At 46.2% G+C, this 18,467-nt stretch overlaps 3 protein-coding genes across 6 annotated transcripts; 2 read left to right on the top strand and 1 right to left on the bottom strand.

Moving 5' to 3' along the window:
* Positions 1 to 44: 44 nt before the first annotated feature.
* Positions 45 to 5,407, top strand: rangap1b (Ran GTPase activating protein 1b). Its single transcript, XM_067244735.1, has 16 exons — positions 45 to 135; positions 382 to 495; positions 654 to 781; positions 937 to 996; positions 1,134 to 1,313; positions 1,622 to 1,756; positions 1,929 to 2,087; positions 2,194 to 2,307; positions 2,432 to 2,531; positions 2,698 to 2,782; positions 2,866 to 3,025; positions 3,199 to 3,291; positions 3,386 to 3,488; positions 3,596 to 3,684; positions 4,081 to 4,202; positions 4,481 to 5,407. The coding sequence occupies exons 2-16, from the start codon at positions 384 to 386 to the stop codon at positions 4,563 to 4,565; spliced, it is 1,725 nt and encodes a 574-aa protein (XP_067100836.1). The 5' UTR covers positions 45 to 135; positions 382 to 383; the 3' UTR covers positions 4,566 to 5,407.
* A 213-nt stretch (positions 5,408 to 5,620) lies between these two features.
* On the top strand, positions 5,621 to 11,281 carry chadlb (chondroadherin-like b). Of its 3 annotated transcripts, XM_067245040.1 has the most exons (11): positions 5,621 to 5,783; positions 7,075 to 7,251; positions 7,442 to 7,636; positions 7,879 to 8,180; positions 8,405 to 8,414; positions 8,484 to 8,613; positions 8,724 to 9,016; positions 9,149 to 9,328; positions 9,472 to 9,978; positions 10,070 to 10,236; positions 10,403 to 11,281. In XM_067245040.1, exons 2-11 carry the CDS (start codon positions 7,078 to 7,080, stop codon positions 10,704 to 10,706), a joined length of 2,262 nt encoding a protein of 753 aa, XP_067101141.1. In that variant the 5' UTR covers positions 5,621 to 5,783; positions 7,075 to 7,077; the 3' UTR covers positions 10,707 to 11,281. The 3 variants fall into 3 exon arrangements, with proteins under 3 accessions (XP_067101141.1, XP_067101139.1, XP_067101140.1); XM_067245038.1 differs by having other exon boundaries at positions 5,622 to 5,783; positions 8,405 to 8,613; positions 10,403 to 11,280; XM_067245039.1 differs by lacking the exon at positions 5,621 to 5,783 and adding an exon at positions 6,156 to 6,383 and having other exon boundaries at positions 8,405 to 8,613; positions 10,403 to 11,280.
* l3mbtl2 (L3MBTL histone methyl-lysine binding protein 2) lies at positions 11,174 to 17,241 on the bottom strand. 2 transcript variants are annotated; one of them, XM_067245036.1, is made up of 18 exons: positions 17,221 to 17,241; positions 16,311 to 16,791; positions 16,018 to 16,153; positions 15,695 to 15,828; positions 15,331 to 15,424; positions 15,173 to 15,240; positions 14,899 to 15,016; positions 14,659 to 14,793; positions 14,453 to 14,541; positions 14,080 to 14,329; positions 13,892 to 13,959; positions 13,586 to 13,690; positions 13,177 to 13,324; positions 12,996 to 13,078; positions 12,595 to 12,829; positions 12,408 to 12,461; positions 12,115 to 12,288; positions 11,175 to 11,975 (listed from the first exon to the last, which is right to left on the bottom strand). In XM_067245036.1, the coding sequence occupies exons 2-18, from the start codon at positions 16,683 to 16,685 to the stop codon at positions 11,611 to 11,613; spliced, it is 2,631 nt and encodes an 876-aa protein (XP_067101137.1). In that variant the 5' UTR covers positions 16,686 to 16,791; positions 17,221 to 17,241; the 3' UTR covers positions 11,175 to 11,610. The 2 variants fall into 2 exon arrangements, with proteins under 2 accessions (XP_067101136.1, XP_067101137.1); XM_067245035.1 differs by having other exon boundaries at positions 11,174 to 11,975; positions 15,173 to 15,424.
* Positions 17,242 to 18,467: the final 1,226 nt, after the last annotated feature.

Genomic DNA, 18,467 nt, shown 5'->3' on the forward strand with positions numbered 1-18,467 from the left:
GTGCCCGTTTGAAACCGCAGAAGAAGAAAACGTCACAGAGTGTAGAAACAAGCGCGCGGCGTGGGAGTGGGAGACAGCGTTGTGACGAATACGAAAGTAATTATAGCCACCTGCCTCACATACTGTAAAATAAAAGTAAGGCTTTTTCAACTTTACATATCAACATGTATACACCATGTAGTTACATGATGGGTAATAACAATGTTCGTGCGAACGTTTGAAACTAGCCAAACTGGTTGCTTTCACTTGTGTAGCTCACGTTAGCTACTTCTTATTGTGTTATTGGACATTAATAAAACAGGTGGCCAGGTAGTGAATTGGTAGCTGGTTGTTAATGTATCGTTTTAACGTTACATCATTCTGTTCTCATGTACTGTCTAGAGATGGCCTCTGAGGAGATAGCCCAGCTTGCTGAAGCGCTGTCCAAGACACATGTTGGTGATGGAGAGTTGAGCTACAAGGGCCGGGGACTCAAGCTGGACAACGCAGAGTCAGGTAAAAAAAATTAACCCTATTTGACCGTTCAACATCGTTTTATTCATTAAGTAACATCACAGCCCATGTATCATGCACACCTCTGACTATCACACACCTTGTAGCTTAATTTAAACTGTCAATCAATGGGGTATCTTACTCATTGTCTGTGTATGCAGTGAAAGATCTGGTGGTTGAGATAAAACAATACCATGGCTTGAGAGCACTACGATTGGAGGGGAACACGGTGGGAGTGGAGGCAGCTCAAGCCATCGCCAAGGCATTGGAAGGAAAAGACCAGCTTCAGGTACCTAACCAAGTCTGTGATTATGTCTTTTCTAAATACCACAAGTACTATATTAAACGGTTGTCAGTGTTGGTAAATAGAGGTTGTAATTTAAATGATACAAGCCTTCATTTGGTTTAATTAGTCATTCAAGCTTTATGTCTTCCTTCTCTCAGAGATGCCATTGGAGTGACATGTTCACAGGGCGACTACGATCTGAAATCCCCACAGCATTGGTGAATAACTGAACTGGTTATAAATCATTTATTTAAGGAGGTCAGGGCCATAACAGAGTTACCAATAATAATCCTGTCACATTAACTTAATGTTCTGTGTACTGATTTCTGTCTCTGCCCCCACACTCCACACTTAGAGATGCCTAGGCAGTGCAATAATAACAGCTGGGGCCAGACTCACGGAACTGGACCTGAGTGACAATGCCTTTGGTCCTGACGGAGTGAAAGGCATTGAGGCGCTGCTCCAGAGTCCCTCTTGCCACTCACTACAGAAGCTCCACCTTAACAACTGTGGCATCGGTATCGGAGGAGGCAAGGTGAGGTGGCCGAGAGTCGCAAACTGTGTATGGGTGGATTTTTGCAGTCTCTACATAGATTAGACATAGTCCTAAACTACATAGATGTACATAGATATTCTCCTTGAAGTGGTTTCAGTTGTAGACTAGGCTCTCTGTGTATGTTCATGACATCAGTTTTACTACCCTTCTTCAATATTTTACAGTATGACAAGAAAATAATTCTCGTTCTACTTGAGGTTAGGCTGTCATAGGGGCCAAAGGTGAACATAGTCCTGTGTCTTTGTAATTAATGAGTTATAATGTAATATTTTAATTGTTGTTGACAGATCCTGGCTGCAGCGTTAACAGAATGCATTAGGCAGTCTTCTGCCCTTGGTACCTCACTAAGACTCAAGGTATTTGTCGCAGGCAGGAACCGACTAGAGAATGAGGGAGCCACAGCCCTAGCCCAGGCCTTTCAGGTACCCACACACTCGCACACGTTGCTATATCTCTACCTATCTTGTCAAAGATCTCACTTAAAGATCTCACAGTTAAATACATTGTGGTATCAAATGCTACTCTTTTTACATTCTATCCATCTTCCTTATCTTGCCTCCTTGCCCATCCTCTTCCTTCTACCTCTCTGTCCAGTTGATGGGCAGCCTGGAGGAGGTGCACATGCCCCAGAATGGCATCAACCACCCGGGGGTGACAGCTTTGGCAACGGCCATGCAGCACAACCCTGAACTCCGTGTGCTGAACCTAAACGACAACACTTTCACCAAGAGAGGAGCACTGGCCATGGCACAGGTATACTCGCTCACTCAGCATCCTAATCAGCACTGTGTTGGTTTAGTTTGGTACGTCCTCTTCACCTCCCACCCTCTCCCTTGTTTCCCCACCACCTCCCCTCCAGGCCCTGAGACACCTGCAGAAGGTTCAAGTGATCAACTTTGGGGACTGTCTGGTCCGCTCTGAGGGAGCCATCGCCCTCTCGGCTGTCCTCCGAGAGGGCCTGAATACACTCCAGGTCAGCATTTGTGTGTGTCGGCTGCGGTTTCCAGTGCACATTTGAAGTCATTGGTTATGCATACAGTGTCTTCCTATCGAGTACACATGGATGTATCCACGTGAGTGTTATTATCCGCCTCCAGGAGCTGAACCTGTCCTTTGGGGAGATCACAGAGGCAGCTGCCCTGGTGGTGGCCCAGGCTGTAAAGGACAAACCTCACATGGTGAAACTGGACCTGAATGGTGCTTATTCTAGTCTACACTATTTTAACTGTGTCCAAAAACATATCAAACGACTTCACCTACTGACCACAAATCTTTAGTGATGTACTGCTACTGTTGTGGATTATTGTATGTTGTTGCATGTTCACTCCGGTAACTGGTGTTTTGTGTTTGTTTGCTCTCTCAGGTAACTGTTTGGGGGAGGAGGGCTGTGAGGCCCTGAAGGAGACCCTGGAGAACATGGACAAAGCAGACCTGCTGGCATCACTCAGGTGTGTAAGGGGCTGTGAGGGGCTGTGTGTACACCTGTTCACATTAGTTTGAGATTCAGTCTTGGAATGTGTTTTCTCTGTAGTGATGATGAGGGAGAGCCTGATGATGAAGACGAGGACGAAGATGAGGACGGAGAAGAAGAAGAGGAGGAGGATGAAGAAGAGGAGGAGGATGATGCCAAAAAAACAAAAGAGAATGGAGTGTCAAGTGAAGAAAGCAGCCGTATCAAGCCAGAGAACCCGGCAAGTCTGCCTCATTCAGATTCCTGTACCAAGAAGCCCCAATCAAAGTGCTATATACCATAGCAGTTTCACTGTCCTCTTGTCCTGTCACCTATGTTCTACCCACCATGAAGAGTAGAATATTGTCATCGCTGAATCTATCCTCTTAACCAAACTCTGCTGCATCATTTCAGACCATGCTGGAGGTGCATTCCTTTCTTAGCTCCCCCTCAGCTGAGAGCTTCATCAGACTGGGGGAGAAGAGGGCGGAGCTTCTGGAGCAGCAGGTAGGCCCCCTGGTGACCAGGGACAACCCCACCACCACCATCCACACCAGGTGAGAACGTAGTGGGAGTAAATCGCTGTGGGTTTTTTTGCCAGGTGGATGTGTCAGACCCGGACAAGGCAGCAAACATCTTTTTGAAAGTCTCCTTTGTTTACAATGAGGAAACGGAGGTCAAGAGAGCTGTTCTGGAAACCATCGGTGAGAAACCAAATATATGAAGGCCCACCGTGTCTTATTGTCACATCCTGTCTCTCTCCATCAACTTGTACTTCACACAAGCATTTAATAGTGTTGTTGTCCTTTAGACGCCCTGTTGAAAAACGCCTTTTCTGGCTCCTCTCTTCAGACCTACAGCTTCCTGTCCACTCTCCTGGTCATGATGGGACTTCTCAAGGTACCATTAATGTCCCGAGTACAGACAGTTTCTAAAGTTAATGTGTATGCTGCAGTAAACATCCCTTAAAATATGTTGCATCCTGAATAGCTCTAGGTTTATTCCAGTACACAGCTATTATACCTGTTACAGAACTGTAGGACTATGGTTTTACATCAGACATTACAAACCCTTGTTTGTGTATTGGTTGAGTTAGGGTTGTGGTGGTAATTTCAATATCCTTTATTTTGAGGATTTTCTCAATCCATAAAACTGTTTTGAAATAATAATAATTTGGTTAAAATAGGTAAAAACTTTAAAGTGACATTTTATGTATGAGATTAGACTGAGCTAAAGCAGACCTTTATGCCAGCCTGATATTATCCACTCTCTTTCTCATTGTCTTTCTGTGGTCAGGGTGAGGGCAAGGCAAAGAAGGTGCAAGTGTTCCCAGGTCACTTGCTGGCTCTGGAGCATGCTGTCCAACAGGACTATTTCCCTCAAGACCACGCTTCCCTGCTGCTCACCTTTGTGTCCAGGTATGCATCCAGACTCAGGACTGTCTAGACACCATTGTGATGTCATAAGACCCTTGCAATATTCTACTTTTGTTAATTGCATCATGGCCTGTCTAGACGCCTTTGGTGATGTCACAATACCAGTTAGAGAATTTTAATTTTGTTCAAACTTTAGAACTGTTATGTAGATGTCATAATGATGTATAGTGATGGCCTTGTAGACATTGCTGTGCTGAAATTGCAGTATTGTCGCTAAGCCTTTGATTATGACAGCTGCCTAATCTGTGGGAACCCTGCAGGTGTGGTAAAGTCTTGAAGTCATGCAGCAATGCCACCGAGAGCCTCAAATCCACTCTGGAAAGGAGGAGCACTCCACAGTGCTGAGCCGTGCTCCGTGCCCAGTCCTAGTGCCCACCCATAGGACAGCACTCTGCTCCAGCCTCTTACACACGCACATGCTGCACTGATTGATTCCTGTCTACTGCCTTGTATGTAGAGACTCTACACTGAACTAAAGATGAGGACTAAACTTTACCCTCACTCTAACTGGGTTTTCTGTAAAGCCTTCAGACTTGAAGATAACTCATTCACTTATGGTCTTCATATTGTTGTTTTTATTTTTGTACTTGCTTTTGCTACTTCTATTTTTATAAGAAAGAGAACTTAAAAAACACATCAACAAATACAGTTTAAAAAAGAAAAGGGAAACATTTACAATGTGAAGAAATGAAAATAATTTTAAATAGTTGTGCTTTTTAATTTGTCTACACACATCACTGTTATTTCATTATTGTTGTTGTTGTTGTCTAACCTTTAGCACTAGGTTATTATGGGAGTCTGGCTTTGACGGCCATATACTTGAGTAATATTCTTGGCTACCCAGCTGGGTTTAACCAGGTCAAATCATTTGTGCATTAAACTGTGAGAAGGAATGGGCTGCATGCATGAGCATTTCCTCCTATAGACACAGACCTCTACAGTACAGCACACCATGTGTGTGCAGGGCACTGTACACAGCTGCAACAATTGAGCTCAGGATACTATACTGTGATGTAAATGAACATGGGGAAATAAGTGGCATTTAGAAATAATTTCTATTGCTGTAAAACTTAATTTTGATTTAACATTGACTAGTTGTATAACATACTGAATGTAAAATGTATATGAGGCATATATGGATATTTCTCTGGTTGTATTTGAAGTAGTAACTTGTGGAATAAAAATGTTTTTCCAAGTTGTTTGGCAATTCTTATTTACTTAAGGACTTTCTGAGTTTGGTAACGTGAGTAATATTTGTCATGCAGGTTGTATTTATTAATCATGTTCGTTGAACAAGCCGCCTGTCTGGTTTTACAAGCCGCGGGATGTAGGTTATTGTTTTCTTAAGCCTCAACAGGCTCAGGCAAACTCAGGCGCACTTTAGAAACTCACCAGAATCGAGTCGAAAGATGGGGTTCTGAGTGAATGGAGGGATAAGGAAAGTTTGTTTTGGATGAGGGTCAGCCGGGGGAAGAGCGGGAGAGGTAGACCAGAAACCGTGAGAGAATCAACAGCAGTACAAAAGAAGGAAGCCGAATAACGGGCCACGGACTCCGAGCAAAAGTGAGTATCCTATCTTTGTTAGCTGCAAACGTGGTGATCACCACTGTTGACTGTAAAGTAGAAGGTTAAAATGACAAATACAAGCAAGTGATGGAGATGGAGTTAATTATATGTCAGATTCATTTACACACAGCGTTTCCAAAAGCAACTCCTCGATTTATAGAATAAATAGGATGTATGCCCTGTTCGAATCCCCAGGTAACCGTGAAGAGCTTCTGTGAAAAAATGTGTTCACCATACCGCAGTGTATTTACAGGAGACACTCAGCAGCAGTGATTCGGTGCCGGGCACGAAAACACTGCGCGTCTTTGTGCGCAACCGGCGCGCCAGCTCAACTGCGGTCTAAACTGTTGATCCCTTGGGAGACACTGACACACACACAGGCTTTGCCCTAGGAAATTCCGCCGTCTCTCATTTCTACCCCCTCTCTTACTTCATCTCTCTCCCTCTTTCTCTCTCTTCACGGCGACCTGAACACTTGGAAAGGGGGCAACTTTGTGATAATGTGTTAAAACTCAATTTCAGCGTCAGTTGCGCACAGACCTGGTAGGTCTAGAAAGGATTTGTTCTACGGATTCATTTTCACATCCCTGGGCTCAGGTATATTTTACCGAGGGAAATCTCTCCTCACATTGTTTCTGCTCTGAATTCGTAATTGCACATCAATAATGCTCTTATTAAAGCTCTTATTAAGATCCACAGGGATTTCAAACGAAAACAGTAATTATATAGTTTGAGACCTTTTCATACTGTGTGTTCAAGAATTTGTAAAGATTTTCTGGGATATGGTTCAGGCCTAAACGGAATTAATCATCTCAGTTGTTGATGCATGTACTATTTGGTAGGCTAGAGCTGTTTGGTTAGTCTTAATTCCTTAACCTTCGTCCATTGTTATAATATCAGCTAAATACGCACAACACATTTAAAACTCAATAGTGCAGAATTAAGTGATTACATCTCATGAGAATTAGCTACAGTTATGACGTTCCCATAACTGAGCCTTGTGTGTGTGTGTGTGGGGGGGGGGGGGGGCTAGGGTCATCCATATACATTACGGTAGGAAAATCCAACAAGGTAGGATAAATCGACAGAACACCGGGAATGGACGTATACCACCGATGACTTGCACCAACGATTGGCAAAAAACTAACCCAATTCGAAATAGACCTCTTGAAATCCGATTAATCAAATTGAGGCCAGATTAGGGCTAAAAGATCCATCCGAAACAGTATGCCGATTTATAAACGGATGAACGTTGGATTTCTGCTGTGTTCCTGACCTGTTATTTCAGCAGATGTATTCCATGGGCTGTCCCTCCGCCTGGTGGGCCTTACTGGTACTGCTCCTGTCAGGCATTCCAGGGGTGCACCTGGCCAAGTGCCCAAAGCAGTGTCTCTGCGACCAGATTCAACTCACTGTGTCCTGTGTCAACAAGAATCTGACCGAAGTGCCTCCCACAATAGATGAGGTATATCATGACGCATAACCACCATCATATAACAAATGAATGAAACAAAATCTGGAATACATGCTGCAGTTGCCAAGCAATGTCACCCAAACTGAAACTCAAGAGACCAACCTTTAGAATTCAGCCATCTTTTTCTGTCTCTGTTGGATTCCTGACTTTGACTTTGGTGATCTTTCCCCATCACCACCAGATCACGGTGAAGCTTGACCTGAGAGGGAATGAAATTCAGACGCTGCCCACAGGGGCGTTCAAGCACACCCCCTACCTGACGCACCTCACGCTGCAGCGCTGTAACGTCCGCACCGTGAAGGAGGGCGCCTTCCGCAGCCTGGGCCGCCTCGTCTTCCTCAACCTTGCAAACAACAACATTGAGATACTGTACCAGGTAAGTCACAGACACACATGCTTTCAGGCCAGAGCATATTTAAGATACAAGGCTATCCTTAATACAGTCAAGATTTCCTTCTAGGTCAAATAACAAGAGAGATTGTCCATTTAGGCAAGTAATGGAATGGGTTCTCTAGTTTCCAAGGTTGCTTCGAGAACATGTGCCTTTCTCTAATCTTTTGATTTCTTTGCTCATTGCAGCTCTATTGATAAATACCATCTGTCTCCTCTCCTTTCCAGGAGTCCTTCGACGGCCTTACTTCTCTGAAGCAGCTCTTGATCGACCGTAACCGCGTGGAGGAGATCCAGCCAGGAGCCTTTTCTCAGCTGGGATTCCTTAACTTGCTCTCCCTCACACACAACCAGCTGGTCTACATCCCCAACATGGCCTTCCAGGGCCTGCAGAACATCAAGTGGCTGCGTCTCACTCACAATTCCCTTAACTACCTTGCCACCGAGGCCTTCGCTGGCCTCTTCACTCTAACACGTCTCAGCTTAGACCACAACGAGCTGCAGTTCTTCCCCACTGAGACCATGACTAGGTATGAGATGAGTTTGACCACGTATTTGGCCAGATCATGACTAGATGACGTGGGGATTCTGCTCTCACAGATGTGAGGCCTGAGACAGAAGATAATTAGTATCGTTAGTCATCTCGTGTATTTTTTTTTAATCAGGGCCGTTTAACCATCTTCCTCATTTATGTGTGTCTGTCTGTCTCTATTTCAATTTCTCCTACCACGTCCCCCAACTTCCATAAACCCAGACTCCCAGAGGTCACTCGTCTGGACCTTGGCTACAACCCCATGACCTACCTGGGGGAGGAGACAGTGTCAATGGCCAAGGTCACCCACCTCTTCATGGACCATATGTCTCTTCAAGACCTGGCTAACACAGCTGTGTCCCTATCCCCCAACCTAGTACACCTGGATCTCAGCCACAACCAGCTACGTGTTTTGCAACCCTTCTCTGCAGGTGGGACCAGGCAGCTGGGGGAGAACTGTACACTCTCACAACACAATCCCTATCCTTACAACCCATCATATCTCCCATCACATCATATCAACTGTCATTCTACCCGACAGGTTCCCTTAAGCTGGCGCGTCTCAACCTGGCAGGAAACCCCATCTACTGTAACTGCTACCTGCGTCCCCTGAGGGAGTGGGCCCTGCGGGGCAAGGTCAAGCTGCTGGGGGCCTGCGGGGGCCCCGCCCACTTCTCTGGGGAGAGTCTGGAGGCCATCCACCCCTCTGAACTGCGCTGCCAGAGTCAGGAGGCGATGCTGAAGGCAGAGTTTGAGGAGCAGATGAGGGTCACCCCACCCCCCACCCCTGAGCCAGACAACAAAGTCAAGTGTCCCGCCAATTGTGCCTGTGAGGTGAGTTGTTAGTGTGTGTTGTTACGGATGGTTATTAACCTTAACCCCTGTATTTCCACCCTTAGCCCCCTGACTCACTCATCCACCCATTCATACTGTCTCTCTCTGCCCCCTCCCTCACCCCCATTCAAGGGTGATACCCACCATTCTTCCTGTGAGAACCGTGGCCACACAAAAGTGCCTCGCGGCTTCTCACCGGATACTCGACTCCTTGATCTCCGTGGCAACGACTTCCACTACATTCCTGGCAACAGTTTTCCCGGTGTCGCTGAGGTGGTGTCCCTCCATCTCCAACGCTGCAAGATTGTGGAGGTGAATCAATGACCACCCTTTTGACCTTTATCATTCAGAATGCCTTTCGTTATGATTGTTAATGCATGTATGCATGCATATGCCTTTGTTAGTCACCCTGGAGAAAATGGCCATAGACTAAATGTCAGACCTGTAACCTGCAGATGGAGGATGGAGCCTTCAACGGGATGAAAGGGCTGGTCTACCTATACCTGTCTGAGAACGAGCTCACCTCCCTCAGCCCATCAGCCTTCAAGGGCCTGCCACAGCTCACCTACCTCCACCTGGAGAAGAACCGCTTCACCACCTTCCCCAAGGGGGCCTTCAAGCTGCTGCCCGGCCTGCTGGCCCTGCACCTTGAGCACAATTCCATCTCCAAGCTGGAGCCAGACATCTTAATTGGGGCAGAGAAGCTGAGGGGCCTCTACCTCACTTCCAACTCGATTAACAGTGTGGCCCCCCGGGCCCTGGACCAGGCCTCGGACCTGGACACGCTGCATCTGGGTGGGAACAAGCTGAATGAGGTCCCCACGGATGCCCTGGGAAAGACATTGACTCTCGGCGAGCTCCGTCTGTCAGGGAATCCGATCCGCTGGGTGGGGCCGCAAGCTTTCCAGCCACTGGCTAGGGTGCTGAAGGATCTTTATCTAGATAGCATGGGACTGGAGAAGGTGAGGGGAAATAGAAAGACAGAAATCTTTGTTCTTCCTGATCTTCCTCCCTCCCTCACCTCCTCACTGTCTTTCCTCACTTCTCCTCCAGATGTCTAAGGACTCCCTGGCGGGGTTGGGCCCAGGTCTGAGGAGTCTGTACCTGGAGGGGAACCAGTTGGAGGAGGTGCCTGACCTTAACAGTTTCACCAGCTTGGAGGTCATCAACCTGGCTGACAACCCTCTGCTGTGTGACTGCCCCCTGCTGCCCCTGCGCATGTAAGACACACACACACGTTCTCGGTCTCTGCTTCCACCAACATCTCTATTTATCTTCCTCCTTACAAAGCCTTATACCCTCACATGCAGACATGAAAGTACTTGGGCTACAAAAAAATATATTGTGTCTAGGCTTCATAAAAAACCCACTTTGTCTCTCTCTAAGATGGATAGAGAAGGTCAACCTGAAGGTGCGTGCCACCTGTGCCCATCCACCTGAGCTGCGGGGTCAGAGGGTCAAAGACGTCCATGTCTTCAAGGCCTGCCCAGGGGGTGAAAACCTTGCCTCCTCCCCCACCCTCGCCCCTACAAAAACCTCCAAGACCCCCAAGTCCACCAAGTCTAAGCCAGCTCACCTTAACGCCCCTCGCCAGGTCAAAGTGGTCAAGACCAAATCCAAAGGCCGTAAGAGCCAGACGCCAAAACCTGCAGTGACCAAGAAGACCGCCAAAAGGAGCAAGATGGCCTGAGAATGAGTCTCTCATATATACAGTATGTTAAACCTGTCTATAGGATATACAGTGAGTAACAATTTCTTCAGTTATCCATTGTACAGTCCTCACAGATTACGGTTCCTTATAACTACGGTATATAGATCAGTGACTTCCAACTGAAGCATTTAGTGAGGATATTAAACAAGACTTCCCCACACAATGGATTGCACTTTTCTATCCTTGAAAGTGACCACATCTTACTTCTGTAAAGGGAGTTTCAAATCAGCATAGTATCAAATGTAGTGACACTATGTTGAGAACTTATGGCTAAAAGCTCATTCCTAACCACTAGTCTTCTCCCTAGTCCAGTAAACAGTGGTTTTAAGCATAAGCTATATCTAGTTATATGTACAGCTGCTGATAATACCAATCTATAGTTATGGTCTCTAAAGTCAAATGTCAACATACAGGATGGAGGCCAAGTATCATTCTAATATACAGTATGTTTATCAAACCTCACATCTGCTACATATTTTATTCCACAATTGTACATATACACAACAGTAATAGAGTATGGAAACTAAACCTAGAATGTAAAACCAAGAAATAAACCATAACACAACATGAAAATGTGTGAATGAGTGTCATTTACAATCCATGCGTAAGGAGCAACCATGTCCTGGTAGAAGTGTCTCAGACGTGTCTGAGCTTTTGAGTTCTCCAGATCTCGGTTTGTCTCACACCTTAAACTGACTGGCTGAGTTTGAGGTAGTCTGAGTACATCTGTTTACAGAAAAATATTAAAGTCACTGTTTCTACTGATTATACATTATCACCGACGAGGTTTAACCGACAGAGCTTCCAGAAGTCCTGGCATCCTGGTCCAGGTTGCGAATGTTCAACACGTTATCATCAGTCCACAGTGCTAACTTCTCTGGAGTCACTGTTCCATGTGTTCCTCAGCAGCATCTTCCTGATGTTCGACCCGCTCCTGCTGGCTCTCCTGCTGGCTCTCCTGCTGGCTCTCCTGCTGGCTCTCCTGCTGGCTCTCCTGCTGGCTCTCCTGCTGGCTCTCCTGGTCCTGGGGATCCTCTGTACTCTCCTCGTCCATGCTCTCCTTCCTCTGTTCAGCCGCGTTCTTCTTCTCCACCTTTCTCTGATATTTCTCTTTCTGCCCCTCGCTTAACTCCTCGTCCCCTCTCTGCTCCTCCACTTCTTGCTCTTGCTTGATGACAGTCAGCGAGGGGGGAGGAGCGATGGGTGTCTCCATCTCCAGTTCCTCCACCTTGACTTGCACTGCGATGACTGAAGAAAGAGGAGACCCGAGAGAGAAGGGAGAGGAGACACACAGACAGGAAAGAGAGGGATAGCTATGTGAGTTAAGTGGCTGGAGACCAAAAATATTCCTATACATATGGTATATGGATACAGTGAGTGTACATACTCTCCTGTCCCTCAGGCTCTGTCTTGGGCTGGAGGAGGGCAGTGGCAGGGGGGCTGCTCTGGTCCAGGGGGGGCCCTGGCTGGGGGTGCTCAGGTTCTGTCTGCTGGCCAGGACGGGCTGGAGGGCGGTTCTTCGAGATCAGGTTGGCTAGTTTCTTCTTCACCATCTTCTTCTCTGAAACAAGAGTGTAGGTAGAGAGAGCATAGAGAAGTTGTGAGAATAATTCAGGTGTCTACAAGAAATGAAAGAAAGATGAGTTATTGGATGCGTGTAATTGCATGCAGAGTACTTACTCTTCTTTCCCATAAACTTGTGTCTTTTGGCACGTGGCTGAGTTTCAAGAGGATCTACAAGAATAGGACAAGACAGCACAACCTCTTTAAATATATTACAGTTGATAGCTTCCATATGTGTAAGAGTGTATGTGGTCAAGCTTGAGCCTGAGTGACTGAGTATGTATCTATAACCCCCTCCAGCTACCTGGTCCAATAGGAGGCTGCAGCTCATAGCTAATAATCTCACACCATCCTACAGGGTAGATGTCAGGTGACTGGAAGTCCACCCATTGGTCAAACTCCTCCTCCCAGCCGTCGAAGTGGATGAGAAGCAGGCGGCCCACGCAGCGCCTCACCGTGGCAACGCACACCAGGCGTGGCTCCATCAGGTCCACCGCCTCCATCTTCATGTTGGGAGAAAAGCCATGGCCTTGGCAGTCCTGGAGAAACAGGGTGCACACACACACACACACACACACACACACACATGCAAACATGTGCATAGACAAACGGTGAATAATTATTTCTATCATATATTTGTAAATGATTCTCATCATCATGTTGTGCGTAGTCTAGGAAGGAGATTTTTAGGCAGGCCTTTCGTACAACATTAAACAGGTGTCTAGGTGCAGCTCTGGCCCCAGTCTTCTCCAGATAGTTGACCCATGTCCATGTCCTCTGGTCATATCCTGGTGAACAGAGCAGGAGAGGGATGAACGACATGAGCAATGAGAAAGAGAGAGCCTCTGTGAGTGGTTCTGCATGGCATGGCAGGGGTGTACTGTACCTGGTGGTAACGTGAGGGGGATGTTGTTTTTCTGGCAGAAGTCCATGGGCAATATGGCATGGGAGGAGGCGTGGTAGCAGAACCAATCTGAACCATCCCCCGATAGGTTCCCATCTATGCCAACCATGAGGAACCCATCCAACAGGACCTGAAAAGGAGCGAGAGGGGACAGGAGAGATGGATGGATATAAAAATAGATGGAGAGAGAGGGGAGAAGGAATGGAAAAAGAGAAAGAAGCGTGGGGAAAAAGTACCAATTGATCCATGTTATTAACCAGCTACTTACTAGAATGACATATTAGGGTTGGAGAGGAAACAAACATGACCATGGGTCTCCAGGAACAGGGTTTGGCACTTGTGTGTTCCAGTGAGCCCTAGTGATGGAGCCTCAGGACCAGTCTGTCTATACCTTCTGGATGGTGGCCACACAGATGTTGCCCAGGTTCAGAGGGTCGATGGCCTCCAGTTTCATTCCTACCTCGAAGAAACCTCCGTCCATGTACACACACCTGGGCTGAGGGGGCACAGGAGGGGCAGGTTGTTGTTTGGTGGTTGTCATAGCAGTGTAATAAGGTTGTTATAGGGGTCAAATTACTTGTCATGATATTGTCAGGTAATATGGCCAAAAAAACATAAACACAGTATAGCACAGCATATATACCCCACTGGATACTCATAACGCATGCAGGTTTTTCTCATTGTTCTATGTTCTGACCTTCTTGAAGAGCATGGGACTGCTGTCATAGTAGGCCTTACGGAGCACTGGATTGCCAACCTCTGTGACTGGGATCAAGAAGAAAAAAAAAACAGATCCATATAAACTCGGTAACAGACCCACAAATAACTGGGATCCCATTTACACGACCAATAAGATGATCTACCACTAGTGGGTCTGATCCTCACCTGTGCTCTTGATGGTGTGACCCACTTTGTAGGACCATCCCACTGGGTGCAGCAGAGGGCTCCACATGTGGCACCAGAACTCGGAGAGGGGCTCTGCAGGGTCCTCCTTCCCCCCGTCTTCGTAGACCAGCCTCAGGCGGCCCCCCAACACAGAGTCGATCACCGCCAGCCGCGTCCGGCTCACCATGGTGCGGTCCACCACCTCCACGCGCATGCCCGCACGGAACGAGTACCTCAGACTTTCTGCCAACTAGAAGGAGACACTTCTGCTTTGCAAGGATAACCTAGACACTCTGCTGCTAGTTTGAAGCTACTGCCTCCATCCACATGTCCTGATATATCACCTAATATTGGGTGTGTCCAAAGCATATACCTTGAGGTAGAAATCCACAGGCAGAGTGTTGGCTCCTACCAGCCTCTTCATCAAATACTCTTTCCAGTCAGGAATGTTCTGCTGCAGCCCTAGATAACATTTAAACACACAGTTGGATGGATGTGAGCTACACTGTGTGTGTGTCTGTGTATTTGCATTTAGACTGTGTATGTGCATTTAGACATGTGGGTTATGTGCACACTCACCCTGTGGAGGTACCAGCAGCTTGCCCGTCATGGCACACCAGCCTATGGGATGCATGTCTCCAGATCCCAGGCTGCACCAGAAGTCATGCTTGCTGTCCTCCTCAAAGCCCTCATACCTCAACAGAGCCTTGTAACCTGCAGGGAACAAGGGGTGAAATGACGAGGGAATGGAATACAAATAAAGAGCTAGATTATGTAAACAGTGAGTATAGTTTTCTAGCACTACCGGAGAGTGCTAACCTGCCAGCTGAATGATGGTGGCAATCCAGTAGACCTTGCTGGGCAGAACCGCATTGGTATTCAGAACTTCCACCTTCAAACCCACGGAAATGTCATCCCACTGAACACACAGAGGCACCTGGGGGCAGGGACGGAGAAAGAAGCTTGAGGTAAGGCGGAGGAGCAGGGTAAGGCAGGGTGCGTGTGAAGGGACGAGGATAGGGGGGGGTCGTTGGGTTTGGGCTTGAGGTGTAGAGTGTGGTACGAACTACAGTCTAGGACTGTATGTGCTCACATGTCTGAAGCAGGACACAGAGGCAGCCAGGCAACCTTTCTTCTCCAAGTATGAACCCCAGTCAAAACCTGCAGGAGGAAGGCATAGACCACGAGGGTGTGAGTGTGGCACTGCAGCGTGGGAATGAGCGTGTTTCAACATATGTGTGCATGTCTCACCATCCTGTCCAGGTGGGGCAATGTCCTGAGGTCCTGCAGGTGTGGACCAGGGTGTCTTTATCAGCACTGTAGCCTTCTTAGTAGGAGGTTTTCCCTGGGAGACCAAGACTAGTCAACAGGCAGCATTCAGTGGTCTCTGACACAGTTATGGCCATATTCCATTTAACATTGTCACAGTTGCAGTCAGGCCTGTGCTTTTAAGGAATACCTCCACCTAAAGCTCTCCAGGCTCCCCATATAAGAGACAGAAGTCAATATGTTTGATTCAGTGCTATGTACATTTCCCTTCTTTTCATAATTAAAAAGCCTTTAGATAATATTTTTTTGGTCATAAAAATATAAAATTGCAATAACAAAGTCTCACCTGTAGCCGAGCCAGGATGGATGTCTTCTTGGAGTTGGAGGAGTAGGAGCGTGAGCAGGAGACGTTGCAGAAACGCTTGGTCCTGGAGTAGAAGGTGCCTCTAATGCCGCTGACGCCACACATCTCACACACCGCTGGGAAAAGACCAGGACCGAGTTATGCATGTCTTTAACTTGATCTGATCTGCTATTTCAATAAAGGTTTATATTCTGATCGTTCAGCTGCAACTATGTAATGACACAATCTGCCAACAGAGTTTCCTCAAAAAAACTTTACTATGTATCACTTCCTCTTATTCCCTCTTTCTTTCTCTACTTCCTCACCTGGTTCATCGTCTCTAGCCGGGTTACCCACTTCTCCACCGGACTCATACATCTCCTCCTCTTCATCCTCATCCTCTTCTTCATTATCATCCTCCTCTCCTTCTACATCTTCAAAAGACACTGGAGCCCCTTCAAGCTGACGGGAGATGAGAAACAGTGAGACCCACACAAAGAAATATCACTTTCATCAAAGATTTGTTGAAGCTTCAATGTCATCCTTTTTTTCTCATTGAGGCATCATATTAAGTTGAATTGAAACACACTTAAGTTCAGTGTGTTGGGTTTTAACCCACCATGTCACATTCCCTTGGAATAACAGGGATGCCCTTCCTCTGGGACCTGGGGAGACAAGAGCTGCAGCCCCCACCCTCACACGTGGAGCAAGGGGGTCGGATGAACACAGTAGGGACTGCCCCTGGCTTCAGCTTTAGTGAGCCTTTAGCTGCCAGAGCCTTCAGAACGGGAAAGGGTTGCTTGGGCTCAAAGTACTCCTTCCCAAAGTGTTCGCTGCACAGATGAGAGGTGGGCGAGGCGACCCAGTTGCTACGGGTGCGCTGGACCTGCTTCTCCCATTTGCGGGCCTCTTCGGGGTCCTTGGGGAACCGGTAGAGAGTGACCCCATCCTCAGCTGTCCTACTGCAACCGTAGGCCACACAGTGGTATGGCATCTTCTCTCTTTTGAATGGTTTGTGTTCAATAGGAGTGGTGCTATAAATGTTCACTTGGCTTCCTCTTCAGTGTTGTGCGTTGCTGTCAATGCCTCACTTTGGGACACTTTAAACAAACGGAATATGATGCGCTTAAGTTAAAGGGAACTACTTTTATTATAAAAAGGAAATCATGCTGCTGGAATCTTATATAACATGATCTCTTGATACAGCAGGTAGACTTATAATGGGTGAACTAATATTGTACCTTCAAGAATACGGACATACGGACTACACAAGAAATCAAGCTAATACTGCTGTAAAACCTAGGAGTACTATACAAATAGGTTTCAAGGTACCAGTAGCTAACGTAGTCCATTTGTTGGCTGAAGGGCTAGCTAGCTAGCTTGGGTTCTGCTAACAGGCAGCTACATATTTCACTACAGTAAATCCAATTTAAACTGAAACGATTTCTAACATCTCATTTAAACTCCAAACTGAACAAAAAAACTAACATTATTGTTGTTAGTTAGCACATGAGCACCATGCCACCTACCCGCTTCTTCGTGTTTACTTCTTGTGAATGGAATCATGGGAGCTGTAGTTTGTGACCGTTTGAAGACGGTGCTGTAAAGTGGGGTCATACCATAAGCTCCTATAGTAGATGTGTACCAAGTTTTCATTATCAATCAATACATATTGAAAACAGAGCTTGTCAGCTTCGTTTCATTTTGCACTTTTTAACCAACTTATCAGATTTCTATTTGGGCTTAATGTGGATACATTGATGCATGTATAGCTATTCCTACAATCATCACAAAGGGGTGAACGATGAATGATAGATCCTGACCAATCCTCCTTAATGGGGTACTTGTGGTTGTAAGACTGAGCTGAACATGTATTTATGATCAAATGACCATGAGATCATTCTGTGCAGTTAATTGCAACATCTCAGGTTCAACAAAGTATACCTGTACCTCGAGGTACACTTAAAAATGGCACACATTCTCCCTCTCTTTGCTTTTCCCCCAGTTAATTTCCAAGCCAAAGGTGACTGCTAATCGTGCAAATAAGCTGCCATATTTTCAGTGGAATTTGTTTATACCTGTCAGAATGGATGGAGAAGGAAGTGGAAGAAAATGTAGAATAAAAGAGAACAGCCATTTTAAAGACAAAATATAGTTTCCACAATTGCCAGAAACAAATTCAGGACCAACAATGCTGTATAAACTGGTCATAGATCTCTATAAACACATTTTTATATATATGGTAATATCGTATAAGGCATTGATAGAGTGAAGATAGAGTATATGTGGGTATTTAAATCAGTAGAAGCAACTGAGCTCCCATCAGATGTCAGAATGATGATCCAGATGTTGCTCTCATGAAAGCCACTCACAAAACACCATGTATCATACTGGGCGGTTAACACCTTAGGTATGGTTGGACCTGGGGAGAGTCTAATGCTCAATATCACTATCACAGTTGTGGACAGAAAAAATGGCTTATCCAGTAAGCTTTTGTTACTAAATGGATCACATATTTCAAAATTCTCTAATTGGCTTTTTTTACTAAATGGATCACATATTTCAAAATGTGCCCATTGTGTCAGTTACAATACTGTCACTGCATCATGCAACACAACAGATAATCAAAGACACAGATGTTAACCACCACTGCATCTCTTTAGAACAGAGTGGTAAAGATCACAATTGACATTATTACAAAGTATAAAGTTTGTTGATAGAACATCACATTGGCTCCTCCTCCAAACAGGGGATACCTAGTAAGAATGAAACATAC

This window comes from Osmerus mordax, chromosome 10 (assembly GCF_038355195.1).
Source record: "Osmerus mordax isolate fOsmMor3 chromosome 10, fOsmMor3.pri, whole genome shotgun sequence".
In the NCBI taxonomy this organism is placed as follows: domain Eukaryota; kingdom Metazoa; phylum Chordata; class Actinopteri; order Osmeriformes; family Osmeridae; genus Osmerus; species Osmerus mordax.